Genomic DNA, 24,034 nt, shown 5'->3' with positions numbered 1-24,034 from the left:
CCGCGTTGATTAGGAGATAAATTGTCGATTGAACGAATGAATTTTGATTCATGATTTATTTTTACTCTGAAAAAGATAGATGTTACTGTTTTTGTACCGTTTACTTTACGAATGTATTTCAATATTGTTTTTTTACTCTATATTAAAAGAAAGATTTCATGAAAATATTATGTTTATCTGGTATAAGACCTAAATCTGTTCAATTACGGCGGAATTCCAAAAAAATAAAAAGAATGAAATTCTACATTCAAAATAATTTATTATATAATAATAGTGAGTTTGCTCCACATAGGTACACGTTTATCTATAACATTTGAAATATAACATACATGAATCGTTTATTTTTTACATTGAACATTCAGGTGTGTAGGCTACTTTTGAATAAAGGCACCGAAATATTTTTGTACCTAAATAAAATCTTGAGAGAACTCTAATAACAGGTATGGAACATATTCTATCTAGCTACTGAATACAATATATTTTGATATTATCTTATACCTAACTAACTCTATTCATTATATTGCTTAAGTTAAAAGGCAATGAAAAGAGAAAAAGTATATTTTTTGAAGTAGTACCTATAAATAATCAATGAAAATCACAATAACAAATACATCTATAAGAAAAACACAGCAATAGAGAAACACCTAAATAGGTAAGTATAGAAAACTTGTAACAAAACAAACTAAGTCGAATTCTCACATTTATTAAAAATATTCTTAAAAAAATATTAAGTAAATCATGTTGGCATTTGTGGTGCGAGTCCAATGTATACTAAATAGAAAGATAGAAGTCACAGTCGCAATTGCTTTGAATTTTATTTCCACGTGATTAAGAAATGTACATCCTGAGATCAATACGGTAGTTTAAAAGGCATAACAACAATAATATTATGTTCCTTTCATTTGTACCCCAGAACAACGTTGATCAATCGTACCCTTAAACAATATGTACATACATATTTACATATATTTCATAGAATTTGTCATAGTCTATTATATACACGTAATTTGACCACATGGAGTGTGTCAAAGATCACCGGACTGGTTTTTGGCGGGGTCCTCGTTTGTGACTGCGGTTGTCAAAGTTGGCTGCTCTTTGACGGGTGTGGCTTTGGCATCAGTTGTGTCGGGGGCGGGTGGTGCCGGCGGGGCGGGCGGCGGCTGCTGCGGGGCGGGCGGGTCCTCGCCCGTGACGGACAGCTCGAACTGCGCCACGAGCTGGCTCAGCACCTTCTTGAGGTGGTCGAAGGACTCGGGGTCCTGCGCGGGCGCGGCGGGCGCGGGCAGCTCGGCGCGGCACGAGGCGCCGCGGCACGGCTCGTCCCGCCGCAGCGTGGCCAGCTCGCCCACCTCCACCTGCAGCGCGGGGTCCTCCTCCATGGCCTCGAGCAGCACGCGCGCCTCCTCGCTGAACAGGAACACGGCGGGGATGTCGATGTCGTCGCGCCCGTCGCCCGACATGGCGAACAGCGCCGTGTGCTCGCTGGACGAGCCGGGCACGTTGTCGGTGATGATGGCGAGCGCGGCGCCGGCGGCGGCGAGGTTGCGGGCCTTCTGCGCGAAGGTGCAGTGTCCGCGGACGGCGACGGCGAAGCGGCCGGCGATCTCGGCGGGGTTGGTGACTGGCTCGCAGGCGTCGGGCGGGGCGGCGCGCGCGGGGCGGCCCGAGCGGCGCGCGCCGGGGGGCAGCTCGCGCGCGAAGTGCCCGGGCCCGGCGGCCAGCACGCGCCCGCGCACGCGCACGCCGCACGCCACCACGCCGTTGGCCGCGTCGCTCATCGAGTTCCAGCGCGACATCTCGCGCATGAACGTGAGCCCCTCCGCCGCCTCTTTCGACGACTTCGCCTGCGCAACAAAATGGACACCATATTACTGTAACGTTTTCTGACGCCTACCCTCATCGTGATTAGTAATAGTTATGGAACGTTTTTTTTTATATGGGTAGGCATTTACCTGGCATATTTAAACAGAAGTTTAGCAAAGAATATAACAAGATCGTAGAAAAAGTTTTGTAAACATCAGTGTACCTTAAATTCGGTACACGGCTACTTGGTTGGGCGGGCCAACAGGCGAGTTCTTTCAATTGTGTGCTGTAGGCTCCGCTATATCCGCTACAAGCGACACGAGGTGGTCGGCGCGGCGCCGGCGGGCCGCCACGAGAGCGCGCGAAAGCCCCTCGTCAGAAACAGCCTCGTGTTAGCTCGTCTGCAATCCAACCACATCAAACACCAATTGAAAGAACTCCTCTGTGGCTGAAAAACTTAAAAGATACAATTTGGTGTCAGTCAGAGTGACTGCGTGAAAAATTAAGAAGTATTTACTCATTTTATTGCATTGAATATATAATTAATAAAGTATGTTGGACTTACACTTAACAAAACACTCGATTTTCGACTCAACGACCGAATAATACACAGTGAAAGCGGCATGCACGATACAGGCTTTCAAAATAAATAATGCAACGTATAAAGCAAAACAATCATTTCAATTTTTAAATACGTGATCGTACAATAAAAATAGGCATTTAACGTTTTAGGTAAGGTATTCCGAGAAATACTCGTATTACCTAAAATCAGAGTGATTACCGACACTAAGCATGCATCATGTAACCATTATAAAAAAATACACCGGCAAATTTTGAAACACTTTACTTTTAGGTATATATTTATAATTGATGGTTACTACAGAAACCCTGGGGTCATGACCTAAAAGTGTTAATTTGTGAGCCTAAATAGACAAATAATTTTCTTACTAGTTAGATATTCAATAAATTAAAAACGGTAATCAACAAAAATAAAAGAAAACGAGCAACTAAAAAAACATAACAACGAACACATTTATTGGCAAAATTCAGCTTATCACATAATACATCACATCGGCAATCATCACCGAAATTCTCGCACACGCAAGAGTAAAAACATCACAACTAGACTTACAGTTGAGGTAGTGTAGAGCAGTTGGACCCTTCCGTCCGCTAGGGTCAACACTGATATGCCCATGTCGGACAACGCTTGGACCTGCCTAGGGTCTGTGAGTGGGCGGAGGCGGGCGGCGGGGCGGGCGGCTGTAGCTCCAAGCAGCTGCCTCATTGGCTGACGGACTTTCTCGGCTACTAGTGACGCGGTGTTGGGGCATGTTCTGTGAGAAGAATGGTTGGTTTAGCGCAGGTTTACGGTTTTTTCTATCCGTCTTAGAGTAGGGTTTATTATCGTGGTGAAAGGATTAGTTCGGTCAGATTAGTGGTCAGTCGCTGGTTGACCAGAAACGAAAATACGAGGAGGCTCCTTTCATGCACCCTGGCCAATATGGCATGACTGACAGGTTTACTTTGTGGAAAATGATGTGGTAATTACCATACTATGTTCCGTAAAGATATTAATTCAACCGACGATAATGACAAGAGATTTAAGTGTTACGCTTGCTTTTGACTTTATTACTTATTTTTTGCGTCGCGTTCGTTCGTTCCATCATAAATCAAAGTGTTTAATAAGCAAACAACGTTATTGGGAAATTCGATAAACCTATTCAACGTATAATCTGACTTTGTATCTATATTCATTATCTTGTTATCTCGCACGGCCCTAATATGAGTTTGCTTTTCACACGTGTACTCCACACAAGCAAACATAGATATAGATTAATTGAGTGATATGGTATTTTCATTCTGATACAATAAATTTCTTTAAATACCTAAGTGATTAAAATTGCACTTGTTAGAAAAAACCTATGAATCACATTTATAGCTACGAACGATCATTAAAATTTCTTTGTTATTTTTATCGTTAACCTGCAAGTAAGCTTGTCTGCTATTAACGAAATAAAAATACTTACTTGCGATATTTATCCTCGTCATCATCATTCAGTCTAAAATAGGAGACATTTCTGCCGGCAGTCGCTAGAGTCAGTGGCAAGAAGTGGGCTTCAGTCGTAAGTACATAGTCCTCCATCTTTATCGGTATATCGCTGTCTTCTCCAAACAGCATAAACAGGTATTTGAACGTCTCGGCAATGACGAACGAGTCCATTCTGTCTTCGTGCACTCTGGTTCTGACGTCGTTGACGGCGGCATAGCCACATGGAACCCTGGTATACTGCTGGAGCGCTTTAAGTACGGATTTGCCGACGTGTAGGTAGTGGTCGTCGCCCGTGGCTCGGTGCAGGAAGTACGTTGACTCCAGGAACTCGGGCCGCAATGGATGTTGCCCCCAGTGCACCTGCGAGGACGTAAAATTTTATACAAATTGCTTTTAGCATTAAGTCTGCCTGATTGTACAGAATAACTAATGTATATTGTGCAATAAAATAATAAATAAATAAAAGAGGAAAATTCATATTTTGACATTGATATTGGCGAAAGATTTTTGGATTATACAGCGGCATACAGTCATGACCTGTTAGAGCATCTCGTGCGTCTCTGCACGGGCCAAAACGTTAACAGGCGGGCCTAATATGCTAAATATAACGTCATGTTGGCGAATGCTTATCTCTGCCAAAGAGCTATCTAGATTATATGTTCTTCGGTTGAACCTAATCCATTACAAATCACAAAATATGCTCTGCTTAGGTTCCTATGTTGTAGTCACCTGAACTCAATGTCTGAGCTCTAGTTACCGCTGCAAGACTGTTGCCCAAGATTCCTGGACAGTAGACACAAAAAATAGCACAACTGACCTGGAAGTCCTGCGTAAACGCCTCCGGTATGAGGTTGTGCTCCTTCAAAACTGGCAGAGCAAGGCACTGCATAGTATTTAGTCACACAAAATCACCCAACTGACCTGGAAGTCCTGCGTAAACGCCTCCGGTATGAACGTGTGCCGCTGCATGACCTGGTACAGCATCTCGTGGGTCTCCACCGCGGGCCGCACGTCGCCCAGCAACACTTGTAGTCCGGGCCAAAACGCTAGTAGCGCGTCCATGAAGTTGCGGGATTGTAGGTGTGGCCTGGGGAGGGAGGGAGATGTTAGGGTGTGGTAGGCTGGAGTATGGAGGGTAAACTTGTAGGAAACATCAGGTAATCGTCCACTGCTGGACACAGGCCTCTCTTCCGGAGCGCCACTACAGCTTCTACCGTCTGCATGTCAAGATTATTAATTCAGCGGGCACATTATGTACGCTTTTTTTTCGTTACTTCGCACAAATCTTTTCGACAAATTTGTTTTTCCTCTCGGGTGCAGACCACTAGGCTTTGGGAAAAATAGGGCCGATAATAGCACAATCGCAAATTGCCGTATAAGAATAGCAGATATACGTAAATATAGTTACAAATAGTTACACAGAAACAGAACTCTCAAGACCTTACCCAAGAATTAACAAAAGACGACACTTACCTATGCATATGCACATCCAACATAACCGGTCCCCGGCTAATATACTTCATGACAGCGTTGTAGTGGCGGTTGAACCTGGCCAGGTATTTCTCATCCCCGAGCAGAATGTAGGCCTTCAGGCAGTATTCATAGTACGAGTCGATGCCGGCGCCAACACCTGAGTCCTTGCGGACCCAGTCGCCCGAGTGGATGTTGATCACTGTGCCCATTAGGTCGGAGGTCCTGGAATTAAAGTTGAGCTTAATATTGTTAGATGAAGAATAAATTGCAGCTAGGGTCCTGGCATCCCTAGGAGGCATCATCCATTCCTGTCATGGGCAAGGAATTCTTGCGAAATTAATTACATGAAATATGGCGGCTATGCAGCATTTTTTATACGAGAGGACTCAGAGCAGATCCTTTTAGTAATAGACCAAAGCTACCGAAGCTATGACGCATTTTAAAGACTTCGGACACCCGAAGTAGACACGCCAGACACTAGTATTTCAAAAACCGGCCAAGTGCGAGTCGGGCTCGCGCACAAAGGGTTCCGTAGCAGCAAAATTACAGTTAAATCAACCTATCTCAAAAACTATAAGAGATACTTTGATCAAACCAAAAATCGTTGAAAGAGTTAATTAGCATGCATCACCTCTATTTTTTTTAGAATTTTATACCCCGTAGTTATAAAAATAGAGGGGGGGGGACATACTTTTTACGACTTTGAGAGCTGATATCTCAAAAACCGCTGATATAAAAAAAAAATCATCCCTCAGTTACATGTATGGGGGGCCCCACCCCCAATTCTTTTTTTTACTATTTAGTGTCATATTTTTGTAGCGGTTCATACAACACATATTCCCATCAAATTTCATCACTGTAGTACTTATAGTTTCCGAGTAAATCGGCTGTGACAGACGGACAGACGGACAGACGGACATGACGAAACTATAAGGGTTCCGTTTTTGCCATTTTGGCTACGGAACCCTAAAAACTATAAAAAAATCTCTGCGTCGCGTTGCGCGCTTGGCGCCTAGCTAATCGCTTAGCGTGTACCGAAGTGAAGTGAACCGAGCAAAGCTCCTGCATGTGCAGACGTAGCCTTTGGTATTCGCACCTTCAAGGCACCACCACTAGTTCCTATTGGGGCCTAGCTAGTCGCTTAGCGTGTCGAAGTGAACGCAATGCGGCCGCTCACGGAGCTACTCGCTAGCACCCACCTGTGCCGTATCTTCCACAGGCGAGGCGGTCCATGGCCTTGTGCGCCTTCTGTTCGTACAGCGGGTCGCCGGTGAGGCGGGACAGCGCCGCCATCTCCAGGATACGAGAGGATTCAGAGCACATCCTTGTAGTAATAGACCAATAGTTACCGAGCCTATGAATGACGCGTTTTAAAGCCTTTGGACACCAGGAGTAGACACCCCAGACCCTAGTATTTCGCTTGGCGCCTAGCTAGTTGCTTAGCGTGTATCGAAGTGAATGCGGCCGCTCACGAAGATTCTAGAACGTTCGTTTTACTGAGCTACACGCTAGCACCCACCTGTGCCGTATCTTCCACAATCGATCCATAGCTTTATGCGCCTTCTGTTCGTACAGCGGGTCCCCGGTGAGGCGGGACAGCGCCGCCATCTCCAGGATCATGGCGCCCTCCTGTGCCGTATCTTCCACAGGCGGTCAGCTTAGTATGTATCGAAGTGAACGCAATGCGGCCGATCACGAAGATTCTAGAACGTTCGTTTTACTGAGCTACTCGCTTCAACAGCTATCTAGTTTCTACTGCACCCACCTGTGCCGTATCTTCCACAATCGGTCCATAGCTTTATGTGCCTTCTGTTCGTACAGCGGGTCCCCAGTGAGGCGGGACAGCGCCGCCATCTCCAGGATCATGGTGCCCGCGCACGCCGTGCACGTCTCGCGCGACTCCGCCAGCCCGCGCAGACCGTGGCGGAGGTTCACCTGAAAAATTGATTGAACTTGTGAATGGATTAATTGGACGGGTTAGGGAACCAGTCGTAATAGAAAGCCAATTTCAATCTTAGGCCGCTTCCACGATCCTAGCGATTTTGTATAAAATCCGCGCTTTCACCACGCTCCGCCCGCTGGCATCGTGGACGCAGCGTTAGTGCTTGTTCACGTTGAAATATCAAACATAATATGAAGTGATTTGAAAATATTCACGTCGAAATGCACGTATGGTCTAGTCTAGATGACTGTACCCGCGAGTTTAACGTGAGCAAGCTCTTACTAATCCACATTATAATGAAAACATATTGATTTGGCGTATTAGTTCAACTCACTTTGACGTGGTCGTGCAACTGATACACTTCTTTCTCAAGCCGAGTACTAAATATAGGACAACTGATCCCTGAGGTATCACACTAACCCTTCCATGCGGTATCCCCGTGGAAGTATTAAAGGCGGGCAGCAGCCTCTTTCCCAAGTCCTCGGCCATGCTGAGCAGCTCTCCCGCGTACCACTGCAGCGCCGGCACCTCGGGCTTGAGCCGCGACGCCAGCACGTGCGCTGATAGCAGACCGCTGGAAGATGAAGGGTTAATTTAGATTGGTGATATGTCTAGCTTTTGTAGGCGAGATTTGACCTTTTTCGCGTTTTTTCGCGGGGATTACGGGATGAGGCAATATAGATCCAGGGTAATGCTTCCTGAATGAAAAATTTGGTGAAAATGTCACAAGACCGTAAAAGTCATTCATGTATAATTTCGCATTAGATCTTATTAATTAAACGCAGTGAGACGCAGCATAAATTCACTTTTTAACCATTGCAAAGCGTAGCTAAACTTATATAGCCACAATATTATCATATCCGAAGCAAGAATGAAAATTACCATTATGTTAAGGCAAAGACAGTGAGGAAGGCCTTTGAAAACCTTGACTGCCTTTACACAATATTATTAAATCGATTTCCCTCCTAGTATTACAAGAGTTGGCTACGAAATTGAATATAATTTTCACTAAGCAAAAAATACATGGGTATTATAATGAATGAATTAAATTTAATTACCATTTCTATTCGCTGAGCAATAATTGAGCATTGATAATTATTTGGTTCCAGTATTTTATGTATTTTATTTAGATTTATATTGCTCATTAACAAAAACAATAGATAAGAATTACACGACCAATCATTAAATTCAGTAAGTAAGTACCTTTAGTAAAATTAATGAAAACATGTTTTGATGTTACACCTACTTAATTCTTCGCTTTAGCGCAATAAGTATTTCTTTGTGATCAACCATATAACTTTTTAATTGAGAAACTGCTGTTTATTAGTATCGCTAGCCAAGCTATAAAAAAATACAGAATCGCGTAATCAAATCAAATAACAAGGAAAGCAATAAAATTTATATGGCTATAAAGCCAGTGAATTAATAGAAAATTTGTAGAATTAGGACACGAAGAATAATTCTCGAATGTGCTTAGTCCTCCAAGATGTCGTAAAATTATAAAATGCTGATCAGTAAAATTGTAGAATGGCTCCTGGGAAGGCTACCCTCATTCTACAAAGATTCGGATTCTCAACGCCGCCTTCCCTTTTCAGTTCACAAGTTCATGTATTAGATTTCGCTATTTGGCTACCATTTAACCACCCACCTTTAAAGTCGCTTTTTAGTGTCGCGTCATAACATACCAGTAACATCATTCTAACACTAGACTTGAAAGAAAGTGGTTTATAATCAGATCTGCTCACGCCAGCCAATTCTCAAACACTCGCCATTATAGTTGCTTAAAATTAGCTACATACTAAGTCTAAGTTTTTCTGCAAGTAATTTTCCTAATTAATACAGATTAATAAGATTATTTCATGATTTACCTATTATGCCATATCGCAAGCATTTTAACACAATAATGTTATAAATAGCAATGTCTGTAAAAACATGTAATAGAATAACATAATATCATTCTGTGTGAAAGTCATTCTCTTTTTATTAAAAATAGGCCCAAGATCCTTTTTAGTTTAAATATACCAGCTAAAATTGTACAACTATGATTGTTTTTATGCTAAGTAATCTTTATTCTGATATCATTATCAGATATTAGCAATCTTGTTTAATGTGATAATCACATCACTTACAATTTACAATAATGCTGTAGCAAACTTACCATTATTGAGAATGATGTAATTAAACAAGAAGACTTGTACTGTGTTGTATAATGCTAGTAAACAGACAGTTACAAAAATAAGTAAATAATAACTTACCCAAGAATGCGAATGTTGGTCTCAAAGACGGACACCACAATGTCATGGTCAAACTTGACGTCTCTGAGTACTAATTTGATGGCGTGACTGAACTCAGAGAAGTCTCCAAGTACAACCAGGGTATCCAAGCTGTCCACCAAAGTTAGTGAGAAGCTGAAAATAGAGAAAATATAATATGAAAAACATTGTCGACCAAATCTTCTAATGTGAGTTGTGAATGTGGCAAAATTTTATTCACTGGACAATCTCTTGTTTCACATGTGAAGTATAATCATCTTAATATAGGTAACAAAGTATTATAAAAGCATATACTTGTCTTTTATATCAAAGATAGTGTATGAACAAAAACTTAATTTAAACAAGGCATCTTACAAAATATAGAGTTTCCCTTAATCAAGGCCACAATAACATAAATGTGTGTGTAATGAATTGCAGCACAGTGTACTTACTTCCCAAGGGCATCATCCATGTCTCCCCGACTTGGGGTTATTCCCTTCCACCTTCCCTTGCAGCTGAGTGGCATCAGCTCATCAGCTGGGTATGCATTGTCCATGTAGGCATTGTAGGCATGGTAGAACATTTTTCTTGCTTCTTCCCTGAATACATACAAATAGGTGTTACATTTTTGCTGATCAATAGTGACCCACTGACCCAATAAGTCTTTAGGTTGTTTTTTACAGTGGGTAACATGAAAAAAAATCGGCATACTGTGTTACTTGTACATAAAAAGACTGTTTAACTTAGAATGTGATAAATTCATTGGGAATTGTATGATTTGCAAGGCTTGAACTAGTTGACTGAAACGAGAATCAGTTATAATAAACATGAATTATAAAGAATCTTGCTTAGTAACTAGAGCTGAAAACAACAGAATTGGAATATGAATACAAGGAAATAAATAACTAAACCTTTTACCTACTGATATGGCGCAACGCAAGTACTTACCGAAGTTCATATCTTTCTTTCTTCGACATTCGGGATGATGTGGATTCTTCCTCAGTTCTAACACTAATTATTGCTAGTACAAAAACTAATAGTGTACGGTAGCCCATTTTCATTATCATTGGTATCACCAGTTTTCATTTACACTGAATGTGACTAGTAGTAGGTACTCTTAGATTAAGTTATGAAGAACTTATTTGAACTAAAACAAATAATGTATAAAAATCATAATGAAATCGATGATATGGATTTACGGATTTACATTACATTCTAACAAAAGTAATTAAATATAAATATTATCCTCAGTTTTGTGTGTGAAAATGATAAATGATCAAAACCAAAACCAGGGGGGGGTCAGTGCCTTAATGGCTGAACTTTTAGTAGAAGGTAGTGCCATCTCTTTATATTACTCTTACTACCAAAAAAGATGTAAGATGGCGTTATCAACAAGACCATAGAACAATAACAAGACACATAGATAAGTAGTATTTGTATGTTAACATTGTCATGATCTATGGCTTTTATGAAGAAATTGCGTGTCAGTGTCAGTTCAGTTGTCTTACAATGTCTCGCAAATAACATTTTTGTAATAAAAGCCTATACTCTCGGTATATCGTTATTTATAAATTTTATATACCTACAAATTAAAATAAACATGGTGTGTCAAGAAAAAGCATCTATCCGCAAAAAGTGTTTTTATGAAATTCTTGTGACCTGACAGATTCCATATGGATCCAGGTTCCATGTGGTTCCACGGGAACCGAGCTGAAATGGCGGCACTGGCAAAGAGCGATCGACATCTTCATATCCGCTGAAGATTAAAATACTATGTGTACCAAACTGATAAATGTCGTCAAAGATTTGCCTCGCGAGGATAAATGATGCACTATTGGACGAAATGACTTTATCACCACAAGTGACAAGATTTGCTTCTCTTGGGAAACCTAAACTAGCAAAACATGAATTGGTTTTCATGGTGAAAGGAATACACACACCCACTCGCATATTATTTTACAAGTGACATGAACAAAACTGAACTGAAACATTGTTATATGCGAGGTAATAAAGAATTATATAATAATTTGTTTTTTATTTATTGTTGCATGTAGGTAGGTACATAAATAGATTGAACTTAAATTTAGCTGATAAATGTAATAACTGTTGTGTGGTGTAACTACGTTAACGCAAATATGTCTTATATCTTTATAGATTGAAGTTAATAGCCGGATCTCCACCAGACGATCCAACGCGATCCGATCGCGCGATCCAAGGAATCTTACATACTAAACTTCTTGGATCGGGCGATCGGATCGCATTGGATCGTTTGGTGGAGATCCGGCTATTAACTTGTGATAACAATATCTATATATACAGGGTGTCCCAACAGGGCACCCTGTATGTATGTACAATGAGGTTGAGCAATATAAAGAGATGGCGTTGTAGGCTCAGTATGACGTTTAGAGTATGACAAAAAACTCCTCGAGATGGCGCTCTTTTCACAATTGTTTATTTTTTCTCTATGACCAAAACGAAACTAACCATAGACTAATCTCTAAACTTTTATGACGTGTACATTGGTCTATGATCCTTAGTTTATGGTATCCTTGAATATCAGAATACGGAATCACTTGTCTGTTGATTGCTGATGGCCATGTATCCGGAGTAGACTATCCAAAATCTGGATGGCCATGGAGTGCTCAGCAAAACACCGAGATGGTTGGGAATTGGAATAAATGATAAATGCCAACCTGCTGTTTACAGCATAACCTGCCATGTGATGCATTACCTGTCCTGTCTTCTGCCCTTCTCGTTAGAAAAGTACTTTATGTTCCTTGCTCCTTTCCAGATTTTCATAGAAAATACAGGCAGGGCAGTATGAAAGGAATGCATAAGCTAAAAACATCTAAAAAAATAACATGTCACGTCTTGATGTCATTTCTGCTGTCATGTCATCTGTTCTTGATCTGTCACTTTGACAGTCCTATCAATCCAAAATCAAAGTCTTTCTTGCAAAATTTTCCTAAATTCATAAGAAAAAATAAAAATATTCCTTTGCATGGATACCTATTGAGAAGTGTTTGTGAGAATATGAGATTACTAAGCTATTTAGCTATAAAGTTAACCATATTGGGGTGATTTTAAGCTCGACCGAGCTGTGAAATGCTTACAGTTTCAGCAAAGGGGTTTATTATTTCTGTTTGGATTCGCGCTACAATCACACTGTTTGCTACTGAAATAGAGTTGTGATTGCATAATATGCCGATATATTTGATTCGGTAATTATGAATACACCTCCAAAAAACGTTTTGTTGAAAACTTTGTTGAAATCAAATCAGTATAAAGTCAAGCACAATTATTACAATAATGTGGCTAGAGCAAGATACCTAGGTGTTCCGCGATCATTGCATACAACCAACAGAGCTTATCACTCTGCAAAGAAAGATGGGATTGCTGTGCTACCATCACCTCAAGAAGTAAGTTACCTACTCTGACCACTTTGTAGCTATTGAACTCTAATCTATTGTACTTACGTATATCTATTGCACATTTTATAATAGGTATTTATCATGGGGATGCTTGTAAACAATGTTTGTCAGCCAAAAAAAAATAATAATTAACTCAGTAAGTACCTGGGTACTTAAAAGATGTTTTTTCTGTTAGGTGAGCTTCAGATATAAGAAGTATATCAAGTTTTTGAATGTTCAGTAATATTTTAACTTCTTGTTTTTTACCAATCAGTCCATTCACATTCTAAGTTGCAACTCGTAGGGCCATATTATTTGACTAACTTGTTCACGATGGTTGTCAAGAGACCTATTAAGGTACTCATGAGATCAATAAGGCGATCTAGTTTCTTTGTTTGTTCTGAAAGTATTGTTTCAAGGCTGCCTGTCACTCCCGCTGTGGCTTGGGCATACGTTTTGTTTCCCAGATTTTGTGTGTATTCGTCGGTGCCTGATTTTGGTTCCTTGGGGTTCTTACTTTCTTGTTGGTTTGGCTTGGCTGATTTGTTGTTTGGTCTAGAGCCAAATTTCCTCCAATAACTCTGCATCCTCTGTAGTTGGCAGCATGATCTTCTAGGCACAGGGCGCACTTGGCTGGTTCTTGTCTGTCCTTTTTAGGGTAGTCCGCTGTGTTGTGGCTTTCAGCACACTTAACACACCTGTATGGTCGCATACAGTAGTTCTTGGTGTGACCATATTGTTGGCATCTCTTGCATTGGCGGATTGTGTTTTTCCATATTGAATCTTCTATTTTGACACTCTGTGATAGATATATTTAATATTTTTTACTTCACTATTATTGGGCCCAGGTTCTAGGTTAACAAACCAGGTTGACAGTGGTGTCTTAGTGGATCCATGACGTGCATTGTCTTTTATGGCTTGAATAGGTGTTGAATGGTGAAGATTTTTTATGACAATCCTACACGTCTCTCACTTTTTGGCACAAAGGTATCTTTTTGTATGCCTCCATATTTTCAGTAGAAACTCTCATTAGATTTTTGGTGACAATCTTGAATGAGTATTGCGTTTTATCCAATACCACTTCAATGGTTTCTTTCAGTATTGTTACATTTTTAATGCCATATAGCATAATTGGTGGCGGCTTCAGTATTTTTGACGTAACTTCAACTTGAGGAGCATCATCAACATTGAGTGCAGAGTATCTATTGTAAGATCGTAGATCCTGTTTTTCTGGTGACGGTGTACTTAGTCTCTTACTTTTGTACCTATTTTAATGTTGACGGAGTATTGGGATTGTTTGCCAGTCATTTTCATCCTCACTATTTTGATTCTGGGGATCAAGATTAATTTTGGCTGATCCCGAGCTTTTCAGCAGTTTGCCTGCGGCATCTTTTGGGTTTTCACCAGTAGCTTTGAGTTTCTCAGAGGCCTGGACAGCCACCTCCGAGAAAGAATCTACCATATGGGAGGTAATTTTATGCAATGGCAACAATAATACATTGACATGTCATTTTGACAGCTGATTTTGAAACGCACTCTCCTGACAATTGTAAATAAATGAGGGTAGAAAAATAAATTAGGTCTTTCAAGTGACTATCGCGAATTTTGTTTGCACTGTTTTTTATTGAAATAAGGCAAATTCCAAATCCAATCCCTGCAGCTGAAAAGGTTAACAGACGCAGTAATTCCCAAATCCCAAACCAACACTCTGTTCCTGGTGCATACACAGGAAGAAAAAGCGACCTTGACCAGCCAAGGGTATGGTGAAGGAATGGGCTCACGCGTCCTAACCATACACGAAGCACAGGGATTGACGTACGAATCCGTTATTATCATAAGAACAAAAGATAAAATAAAGTTGCACGATAGCATACCTCACGCAGTAGTGGCGCTGTCGAGGCACACCACCGCCTGCACCTACTATGCGGAAGACACCGAGGACGCTATCGGCAACCTCGCTAAAACGGCAATAAAAGCGCCAAAGAAACGCATCCTCGAGTACAATCTAAAAATGGCAGTTAAGAATCGAGACGAAGAGGTCATTGCACTTTCTGGGGAAATGTTAAGAAGGCAAAACGGGGCGGAATAAATCATAAAATATAATTTTGGTTAAGAGCGCAAAATATAGGTCAAATTGGGAAAATAATTTATATAACTAACCTATTGATTAATGTAATAACATAATAATAATATACATAACTAACAATTAAAATAAGTTATCTTTAAGAACAGAGTCACACACTAACATCAGGCAAAACATGACCTATAACGACTGAGGGGCCGAGCCATTGCCAGGTGTCTACTAAGTTCTCCGAAGACAGCTGGCATTGGCCCTGTCCTTGTTAAGTTTGTTGCCATTACTAATGTAAGTGTGACTCTGAAAACCATTAATTTAAAAAAAAAGGAAAAAAAAAAGAAAAAAAAAAAAAAAAAATCTTGTATAATGAGATACACGGCTGGGGGTTTTTAGTCGGTTAACGCCCGACACTACCTGGGTCCTCTTCCCAGGTGTCCATGTGGATTTTCCCCCAGCAGTGGAAAAAAAAAAGGGAAAAAAGAAAAAGAAAAAAAAAAAGAACAATATATATATAAAAGATAGAATATATATACCTATATATAAATGAAACTTCCTTACCGAGTAGAAAGTAGATAAAAGAATTAAAAACTATCTCATAAAAATTACCACTCTTCAAAAGGCACGGACATAAAGTCTGTGGAGTGATAACAATTTCTTAAAAAAAAAAAAAAAAAAAATAAGGCAAATCACACGCAGATAACACTTTCACAAATGTCCAAAGTATTTGTCTACACTTTTTTGTTGGTTTAAGATCACAATATCACTGTTTACACACAAAACTGAATTTAACTTCAAACTTCTTCATTTCTAGATCTAACTATCTCTTCTCTATACCCTTTATTAATATATCCTCTTACTTATAATTAACAGGTTACCACAATTCTTCGTAAAAATGAATTTAACAAGGAGTTTACGTCAGGATCTGTGAAATCTTATGACTCTAACCAGCTGGCGTCAAATGACCCTATTGAGGACACAAGATGTGAGGCCCAGTGCAAAATGACCCCAGGTAAATAAAATTTAATATGAGGATTCTGATCTAAAATGACTTCTTTGAATTAGTATCCTAATTCACCTTAAGATTTATTAAAGCATGGAATAAATTGTCTTGATAATTTTCTTGCATCAAGTATACTCCAACACTCCAACCTTGACTTAACTATGTTAAATATGTTAGCAAGCGCATAAGACTTTTTGTAGCCTTGTAGCTGCAATATTTGTTGATTATTGTATAATGATAATATATGTATTATCTACTGTATTAACTCTTTTATGTCCATGCTAAACAATATTTTAAGATCACTTGTGTTTATTATGTTATTATGGGTTACAAATACAAAAGCTAGACTCATGCTAGGCTAGTATTTCTAACTATACTCTAATTTTTAATTCCGCGGAATTCTGACATTTCATTAGTGATACCACTAAAAAAGCTCTTCACCGAAAAAAGGAAAAATTTGGATCCGTTTCAGGGCAATATTTTTTAAATGTTTTCATACAAAAAGATAAATCTAAATATTTACTTGCTCAAGTGAAGTAGGTAATACAAAAATAACAAATATTTCAATACGAGCTGTTGCCACAAGCTTCGCTTCACCTTAATTAGTTTTCCCGTGGGAATTCCGCGATAAAAAGTAGCCTATGTGTTAATCCAGGGTGTCAGCTAACTCCATTCCAAATTTCATTAAAATCGGTTCAGCCGTTTTGACGTGAAGAACTAACAAAGATACACACATACATGCATACACACATACAAACTTTCGCATTTATAATTTAATTTTAATTACTTTATTTTATTCTGTAGCATGGCATCACTTGCTACTAAATTTTCAGGGATAACAAACCTTTTTAATCGATTTCAAATAAAAGATTCTCAATTCGGTAAGTACATAATAATATGTTCGGTATGTAGGTATGTAAGATTATTGGAACTGCACCATATTCACATATGACAATCCATTAAGCCTAATAAACAAATATGTATTTTTTTATTGTATAAGTATGTTTATATGTTTGTTTTTATGTAAGTTTGTCCACGAATATCTCGGAAACGATTGATCCGATTGTTACTTTTCTTTTTTTAGGGTTCCGTACGTCAAAAGGAACCCTTACTGTTGTCCGTCTATCTGTCGGCTAAAGATATCAAGCTAATATTTCGTATAGATTTACATAATGATGAAATTAAGAGGAATAATATCTCAGGTAAGTAGACTTGTACGGAACCCTCAGTCCGCGAGTCCAACTGGCACTTGGCCGGTTTCTTATTGTTGAACTTTCGCGTTGTGATCGTTTGTTGATTTTTATAAATGATATGGAGCCACAACCTGGCCCTTCCCGGAAAGCACCCCCATCTAACAGAGCACAAGAGTCAGACTTTCTCTCTCCCAGAAAGAAGCGTCCTCGTGGTTCTTTTGTGCCTAACGTAAAGACCATCATTCAAAATATTGAAAAATATGATATACAAAATTGTCCGGATACAACTGATGTTCAGACTCCTATTGAAATAAGTACCCAGCCAAAAAAGGTTTGTGATCTCTGACATGTCAAAAATTGATAACTGTCAGAATTCCGTGGGATAAAAAATTAGAGTTTATGAAGAAATTATTCACATTCAGACAAATGTCAGTTACTCCCAACACTCATGTGCACATTATGAATATTTAGTGCATGCCAGGACCAAATTCTGTTTAAGGGCCCGTACAGGGTGACGTGCCGCGCCAATTTTGGGTTTTCAATGCTCTTCACACAGCACACGCAGTGACACGCACACATGTAAGTTTGCACAGTGGGTCGATAAACTTTTACTCGCCAACTTTATTGACAATTATGTTCAAGTACATTTTGGGTGATTTTAGGGTAAGTAAGTATAATTCTTACTTACACTGGTAGGCACCAGGAAATTAATAGGGGTGCCACTTTACTCTATACTCGGAACCCGATTAGCTTTCTCAAACAAATGTGGTATTTACTTGTAGAAAGGTAACTACAAGTATTAAAGTGTAGATAATAAGTTTCGGGCATCCTCCAGCCAACTGAACCCCGACGACAAAGCAAAGTAAATACATAGTGTCGCAAAAGGGCTATACTAAGCCAAAAGGGGATGACTCAAGGGGTCATTCTGAACAACTTTTGTTCTACGAGATTTGCAAATTCGCGAAAAAAAAAATTCGTTTTCCATGGTAAAAAGTCACATGTCCAACAAAGTTTCTATGAAAAAGGTTTTTTTTTTGTTAATTTCCAAAACTCGTAGAGCAAAAGTTCAGAATGACCCCCTGTCTTACTCCTTTTTACCCGACTGCCGAAGGAGGAGGGTAATGTTTTTTGATTGTATGTATTTATGTTTGTCTGTTTCTTTGTTCCCTCCTGTAGCCTGACCTGTAACTTGACCGCCACTCAAGGCCGTTTTATTATGCCGTAAATGGTGAACCCTCTGCTGGTCCCCGCCTACGATACTTTCCATTAACATTGGGACTTGTTTTCATCTTTTTAGCGTGCAGTCGGGTTTTTTGTTTGTTTATAATTTGTTTAGTACTATATACCGCTTTTTCAATACTTGTAAGTACATTTTTTGGTAGCAGCATAATATTTTTACTTAATTTTAGGGTTTCGAACGTCAAAAGAAAAAAAGCAACCGTTATAGGATCTCTTTGTTGTCCGTCTGTCTGACTGACTGTCTGTCACCGCCCTTTTTCTCAGAAACGGGTAAAGATATCAAGCTGATATTTCGCATAGATGGGGAGTACCCCAAAAAAAAATATTATGGTACTCCCTGTCCCACACAAGTAAATTGGGGCTTATATTTTTTCGGGAACTATATTTTTTGCCAGCAAAGTTTATTTTTGTCATCAACTTGTATCAGCAAATTAATAGATCAACCGCGACAAAATATTTTTATCCTCAAATAAATAAAAAGTGTCCTCTGGTATGAATTAGCAAATAATATCAATACAAAAATCTAAAATAATAGATTGATTGCCAAAAAAATTTATTTCATTATATAAATAAAAACTTTGTTTGCAGAATAGTAGATTTGCCAGCAAATATATTGACTTTAGGTCGCTTAGCTCGCCAACCCCGCACCAGAAGCAAAAAAAACGTGCCTATCGGTCAAAATATGATAAGAGGAAGCGAAGACGGTGCATGGAGAGAGCTATGCTTGGGGTTTCTCTGTTATCCGGCAGAGGACCAAGGTTACTGACATAGCTTTCAAAATATGCAAGCTGAAGTGGCAGTGGGCTGGTCATACCTGCCAAAGAACCGATGACCGTTGGGGTAGGTAGACGAGTTCTCGAGTGGAGACCACGAACAGGCAAATACAGCGTGGGACGCCCTCCTGCCCGCTGGTCTGACGACCTTAGGCGGGTAGCCGGTAGTGGTTGGATGAGGAAGGCAGAGGACCGAGTGTTGTGGCACTCCTTGGGAGAGGCCTATCTCCACCAGTGGATGATTATTGGCTGATGATGATGATAAGTGAAAGTTTAGGTTTTAAGAAGATTGCTTTTGATTAGAAGAAGTTTAAGGTTTAAGGTTCTAGTATTTATTAGAAGAAGGTTGTTTATAATTAAGAATATTGATGATTAAATATTTTTTTTGTTTCATTTAAATATTAAACATACCATCCAGTTATGAGGACATACCTATTAAAATATATACATAAATGTTAACTTGCCACTTGATCATAAATCCCGGCGATATTAAGTGATTAATTGTTGAATTGATTTAAAATTGTTTGGGGGCAAAAATTTGCTGGCAAATCTACTATTTTGCTTTCAACCCTATTATTTTGCAAATTCAAAACGGATTTAATTGGCGATCGTTTAAATGACACCCTATTTTTTCCAGTTATTTTTATGTGTATCCTTTTTTTCTTTGTTGTTTTGTATAAGTATGTGTTTCTTTTCTTTAAATTTGTATTTTTTTTGTTGTCTATGTGTCAAATAAATGTATCTTTATCTTCAAATCACGCCATTTATCGTTTGTTTTTTTTTGTGGCTACTGTCTATAGAAGAAATTCCGTCATTGACAATTTTACGTTACGAATTTATTTTTATTTATTTTATTTTTATTTTTACATTTTCGTGGAGAACCAACAGCATTTTGTTAATAAATAATTATTACTTATGAACACATAACAACTTGATGCCATTAACAGAATGAACTTAGTAAACCCAGTAAACCTAACACATCCAGAGGAAAAATAAAATCTCTTTCTCTCTCTCTGAAAAACATACTTAATAGCCCAAACTCGATGCTTTTAGCTATTAACATCTTTGAAATAAAATTGAGCCACCACCGTGTTACTGCCCTCATCAGATCCTCACGAGACCATACCTCAACCAGCACCAAGAGACTGTATTTTTGATCCCTAACCTAATGTTCGTGCGTATTGTCATCACTTAGATCCATTCACTACATTCCTGCTCCTCATCAGACCTTTACGAGACTGTAATGTCACGAGAATATTGCACACTATCTAATTCGATTTAATGTATTGAATATACTGGAAGAATTATGCTTCCTCAATTTCAAATCAAATTATGTTGGTGTCATAAAAGTAGAAAAAGTGCAATGACAACCAATGTGCAGTGATTTTGTATCTGTACACGATAAGATCGCGAGCTGTCAGTGCTGCCTAAACCGACGTGACCCTTCTTTGGAGGCCAGCGGCCAACTGAGTCAAACGTCACTTGTGTTTATGATTTTATAACACAGAAAGCCGCCATAGATATTTGTATGAAGATTTGAGGGAAAAAAATTGCTCAAGTTTGGGATTAATTTACACAAAATAAGTGTTTGTTTATTAAAAAACAAGGTATTTAGCGCCTAGTCCAAGCCTTTAACTTTATAATATGATAAAAATCATATGAAAATTCTTAATAATTACGACACAGTTGTTACAATACGGGAGTGTGATTGTCTGGTTTTTCGTGATATTCTGAATTTTATTTACAGTTATCCATAAGCTTTTACTTGAATTCGAATCATTCAGCACCTAGCTAGACTCTTCGGCTACCTGTGTGATTTTTTTCAAGGTTGTAGAGCATCGTTTACTACATAATTCTATGACAATGCCAACCCTCGATTCCCCCTTGCTGACCCTTAAGAAATAGGTAATTAATAACTATGTCACTGAATGTGCTCCTAGTGAGGATTCTATTATAAATAGATTTTTACTGTGTATTTCAGGTTTACTGATGGGTGTTTTTGATGGCCACGGAGGGCCCTCATGTGCACAAGTTATATCAAAGAGGATGCTAAGCTACATAGCAGCCGCACTACTGCCACCGGACAAGCTCAAGAAGTTAATAGACGAAGAAGATCCAGACTCATTAGCTGAAACTTATAATGATAGGGTGAGAGTTTTTGCACAATTATGTACAGTCGGCAAGAGAGATAGGTTTGATCCTCAGACACATGGGTTGAAAGTAGATGAATCTAATTATACCTATTCTAGTGATACATTCCAACAATCTCAATATGTTAAGTATTTTTCATGCCACATAGCACTGGGGTGACCCATATAGCTTTTTTGGTACTTGAAATAGTTGTCATGTAGATTAAATTGAAAGTCTGCTGAGTAACTTAGCATCTAAAAGATTTCAAATTGGGACATAAAGTATACCTATTAAATCATTTATAATGATTTTATAACTGTTCTGTTTACAGGTTGAAATTGTTGAAGATCTGCTGGACATCTACAAAAATAGTTTTAGGACATATTTGGAGGAGCTGGCGGCAAATTCCACTGAAGCTCCCGACGTGAAGACTCGCCTAGAGCAGGCAATCATGAGGTTAGATCAGGATATATCTAAAGAAGTTCTGGAGCCATATGCAGCTAAAGGCGTAGTGAATCCTAAGACTTTGTCTGTAGCACTGTCGGGTGCAGTGGTGTGCGTGACTCACATAGACGGACCACACCTGCACGTGGCCAACGTGGGCGACTGCAACGCGGTCATCGGGACCATGACGGAGGACAACCACTGGATAGCGAAGAAGATAACCAAGGAACACAACGCGGAAAACATTGACGAGCTGAAAAGGATATGGAGTGAACACCCCGAGAGTGAGAAAAAGACGGTGGTCCGTCGCGACCGCCTGCTTGGGGAGCTGGCCCCGCTGCGCAGCCTCGGGGACTACCGGTACAAGTGGTCAGCGGATACTCTGAAGGAGGTAGCAGTGCCTATGATGGGCCCGCGCGCCATCCCGGCCAACTACTTCTCCCCGCCGTACCTCTCAGCGCAACCAGACGTCTACTACCACCGTTTAACGCCCAAAGACAAGTTCATGATTCTGGCCTCAGACGGCCTGTGGGACATGCTAACCCCGCTGCAGTCGGTGAAGTTAGTCGGCGAGCACATGAAGGGCAAGGTGTTCTTCAACCCGCTGAAGTTGCCGCGGAAGGATATCGCGCTGGGGGATATAAATGACTTGTTGTCGCACAGGCGGGAGAGCCTGAAGAGTAAGCCGAAGGACCGGAACGCGGCCACGCACTTGCTCCGTCACGCTATAGGAGGCACGGAGTACGGAGTGGACCACGCGCGATTGGCCCACCTTCTGAGTCTGGCTCCGGATGTCAGCCGTATGTTCCGGGATGACATCACCGTTACCGTGCTCTATTTCGACTCGGAGTTCCTGCGCCATTGTCCCTCTTAAACACGCTTGTAAAGTCGCATAAATTTCACTGTCTGTCTACCGTCTGTAAACCTTTTGTGTAGATTTATCGCCGCCATCTCGAAAAATTTGCATCTGTCTGTCTTGGCCATTCGCTGAGCGGTAATGTTATTCTACTAAATGGCTGAAGATATACGTAGCCAATCAGTTGAAGCAAATGAAATAGATGCCGACAGTCGCTGTACTGCTTAATTAAATTCATGAACTAGAAACTTTTAGCAAAATTATAATTGTCGCTTGAAATCGTCTGTGTTCAATGTTACTTGGTAAGGTTTAGTGAGTTAGCAAATGACTAATGGGACACCCTGTATATGTATGTATTTTTTAATTGATTGAAATGTTTATAATATTCATAGTTCAGTAAGACCTGGTGCGCTTTATTTGTTATGCGAATTTCAATTTATTTATTTTGTTAACGAAATATAAATGTGTAAGATTTAAAAGATATTTATCCCTGGATGTTAAATATCGTATATTGAATAATGAAAATCTCAGTAATAAATGTTATATATTATTATTATCTAGTGCCTATATTGTTGTAGCTAAGGTGCCTTTACGTGTCGCGTTATATTATGTAAATTTATTTGCGGAGTAATATATATTTTTATATTATATATTGTCTGATATATATGAAAGACTGTATATCCTTGAGTTCACGTTATGCGAGTTCCTATAATTTAAATAATTATTTTAGTTAAATAATTGAATATATTACCTAGATATATTGCAAAAAACCTTTGTCACAAATTGTGTTGCAGGTAAAAGCTATATCGATGTTAAAAACACCTTATAAAACTTCGGTAACAGAACCTGGATATTTCTTTTGGCTTTCCGAAATTGCCTACGCATATCGAATAGAATTCTAGCCCTAAAATGACTTGTTTATGCTATGCGTTGATTCATCAAATGTGCAATATATTGCGGGGAACTTTCGGGCTCTTATACGGGCCTTATATACTTACCTAACTCTATTTTTTATATTTTGTGTGTGGTGGAAAATTAAAAAATAAAGTGCGAATTGTTTCTTCAATAATAAAAATCAGTAGAAAGAGCTGGTTATTTCAATATAACCGCGTACGCGGAAAATTGTGGATTTTTTATTTTAACTCTTACGGTCAACGCACATTTATACAGGGTGATTGGTAAGTCGATGTATTCCTTTAAATGGGTTATAGACGAAGGCATTTCCAGTCGATTGAACCCCATAATGCATTATCCGAAAGTTTTTCCTTTCACTTTCCAATCACCCGGTATAATCGTAACGTAAGGGATCGCCTCTTTTTGTTCTGTCAACAAGTAGAACGCGAGGTCCCTTTACGTTAGTTACGGTCATATGTGCCGTGATCCTTATCATTA

The 24,034-nt window shown here is 39.5% G+C and overlaps 2 protein-coding genes across 4 annotated transcripts; one reads left to right on the top strand and one right to left on the bottom strand.

Annotated features, from left to right (window-relative positions):
- Positions 1–239: 239 nt before the first annotated feature.
- LOC105380490 (ER degradation-enhancing alpha-mannosidase-like protein 3) lies at positions 240–10,803 on the bottom strand. 2 transcript variants are annotated; one of them, XM_048632681.1, is made up of 11 exons: positions 10,469–10,803; positions 9,973–10,119; positions 9,524–9,676; positions 7,689–7,842; positions 7,181–7,261; positions 6,846–6,934; positions 5,327–5,548; positions 4,775–4,940; positions 3,831–4,213; positions 2,936–3,137; positions 240–1,844 (listed from the first exon to the last, which is right to left on the bottom strand). In XM_048632681.1, exons 1-11 carry the CDS (start codon positions 10,585–10,587, stop codon positions 1,026–1,028), a joined length of 2,535 nt encoding a protein of 844 aa, XP_048488638.1. In that variant the 5' UTR covers positions 10,588–10,803; the 3' UTR covers positions 240–1,025. The 2 variants fall into 2 exon arrangements, with proteins under 2 accessions (XP_048488638.1, XP_037977971.2); XM_038122043.2 differs by lacking the exon at positions 6,846–6,934 and having other exon boundaries at positions 7,092–7,261.
- Positions 10,804–12,426: 1,623 nt separating this feature from the next.
- On the top strand, positions 12,427–23,198 carry LOC105380491 (pyruvate dehydrogenase [acetyl-transferring]-phosphatase 1, mitochondrial). Of its 2 annotated transcripts, none has more exons than XM_011550064.3 (4): positions 12,427–12,939; positions 15,878–16,016; positions 21,194–21,360; positions 21,674–23,198. In XM_011550064.3, the coding sequence occupies exons 1-4, from the start codon at positions 12,748–12,750 to the stop codon at positions 22,658–22,660; spliced, it is 1,485 nt and encodes a 494-aa protein (XP_011548366.3). In that variant the 5' UTR covers positions 12,427–12,747; the 3' UTR covers positions 22,661–23,198. The 2 variants fall into 2 exon arrangements, with proteins under 2 accessions (XP_011548366.3, XP_037977973.1); XM_038122045.2 differs by lacking the exon at positions 12,427–12,939 and adding an exon at positions 15,688–15,727.
- Positions 23,199–24,034: the final 836 nt, after the last annotated feature.

The sequence above is a fragment of the Plutella xylostella genome, chromosome Z (genome assembly GCF_932276165.1).
Source record: "Plutella xylostella chromosome Z, ilPluXylo3.1, whole genome shotgun sequence".
NCBI classification, from domain to species: domain Eukaryota; kingdom Metazoa; phylum Arthropoda; class Insecta; order Lepidoptera; family Plutellidae; genus Plutella; species Plutella xylostella.
This window is presented reverse-complemented; position numbering and strand designations above follow the sequence as displayed.

Coding starts and splice junctions, on each gene's coding strand:
- LOC105380491 (XM_011550064.3), top strand. CDS start 12,748: ATGAATACACCTCCAAAAAACGTTTTGTTGAAAACTTTGTTGAAATCA. Junction 12,940..15,877: donor TGCTACCATCACCTCAAGAA/GTAAGTTACCTA, acceptor TATAATTAACAG/GTTACCACAATTCTTCGTAA. Junction 21,361..21,673: donor CTGAAACTTATAATGATAGG/GTGAGAGTTTTT, acceptor TTCTGTTTACAG/GTTGAAATTGTTGAAGATCT.
- LOC105380490 (XM_038122043.2), bottom strand. CDS start 10,587: ATGATAATGAAAATGGGCTACCGTACACTATTAGTTTTTGTACTAGCA. Junction 4,214..4,774: donor CGTTTACGCAGGACTTCCAG/GTCAGTTGGGTG, acceptor ACGTCCTCGCAG/GTGCACTGGGGGCAACATCC. Junction 1,845..2,935: donor TGCTCTACACTACCTCAACT/GTAAGTCTAGTT, acceptor TTTGTTGCGCAG/GCGAAGTCGTCGAAAGAGGC.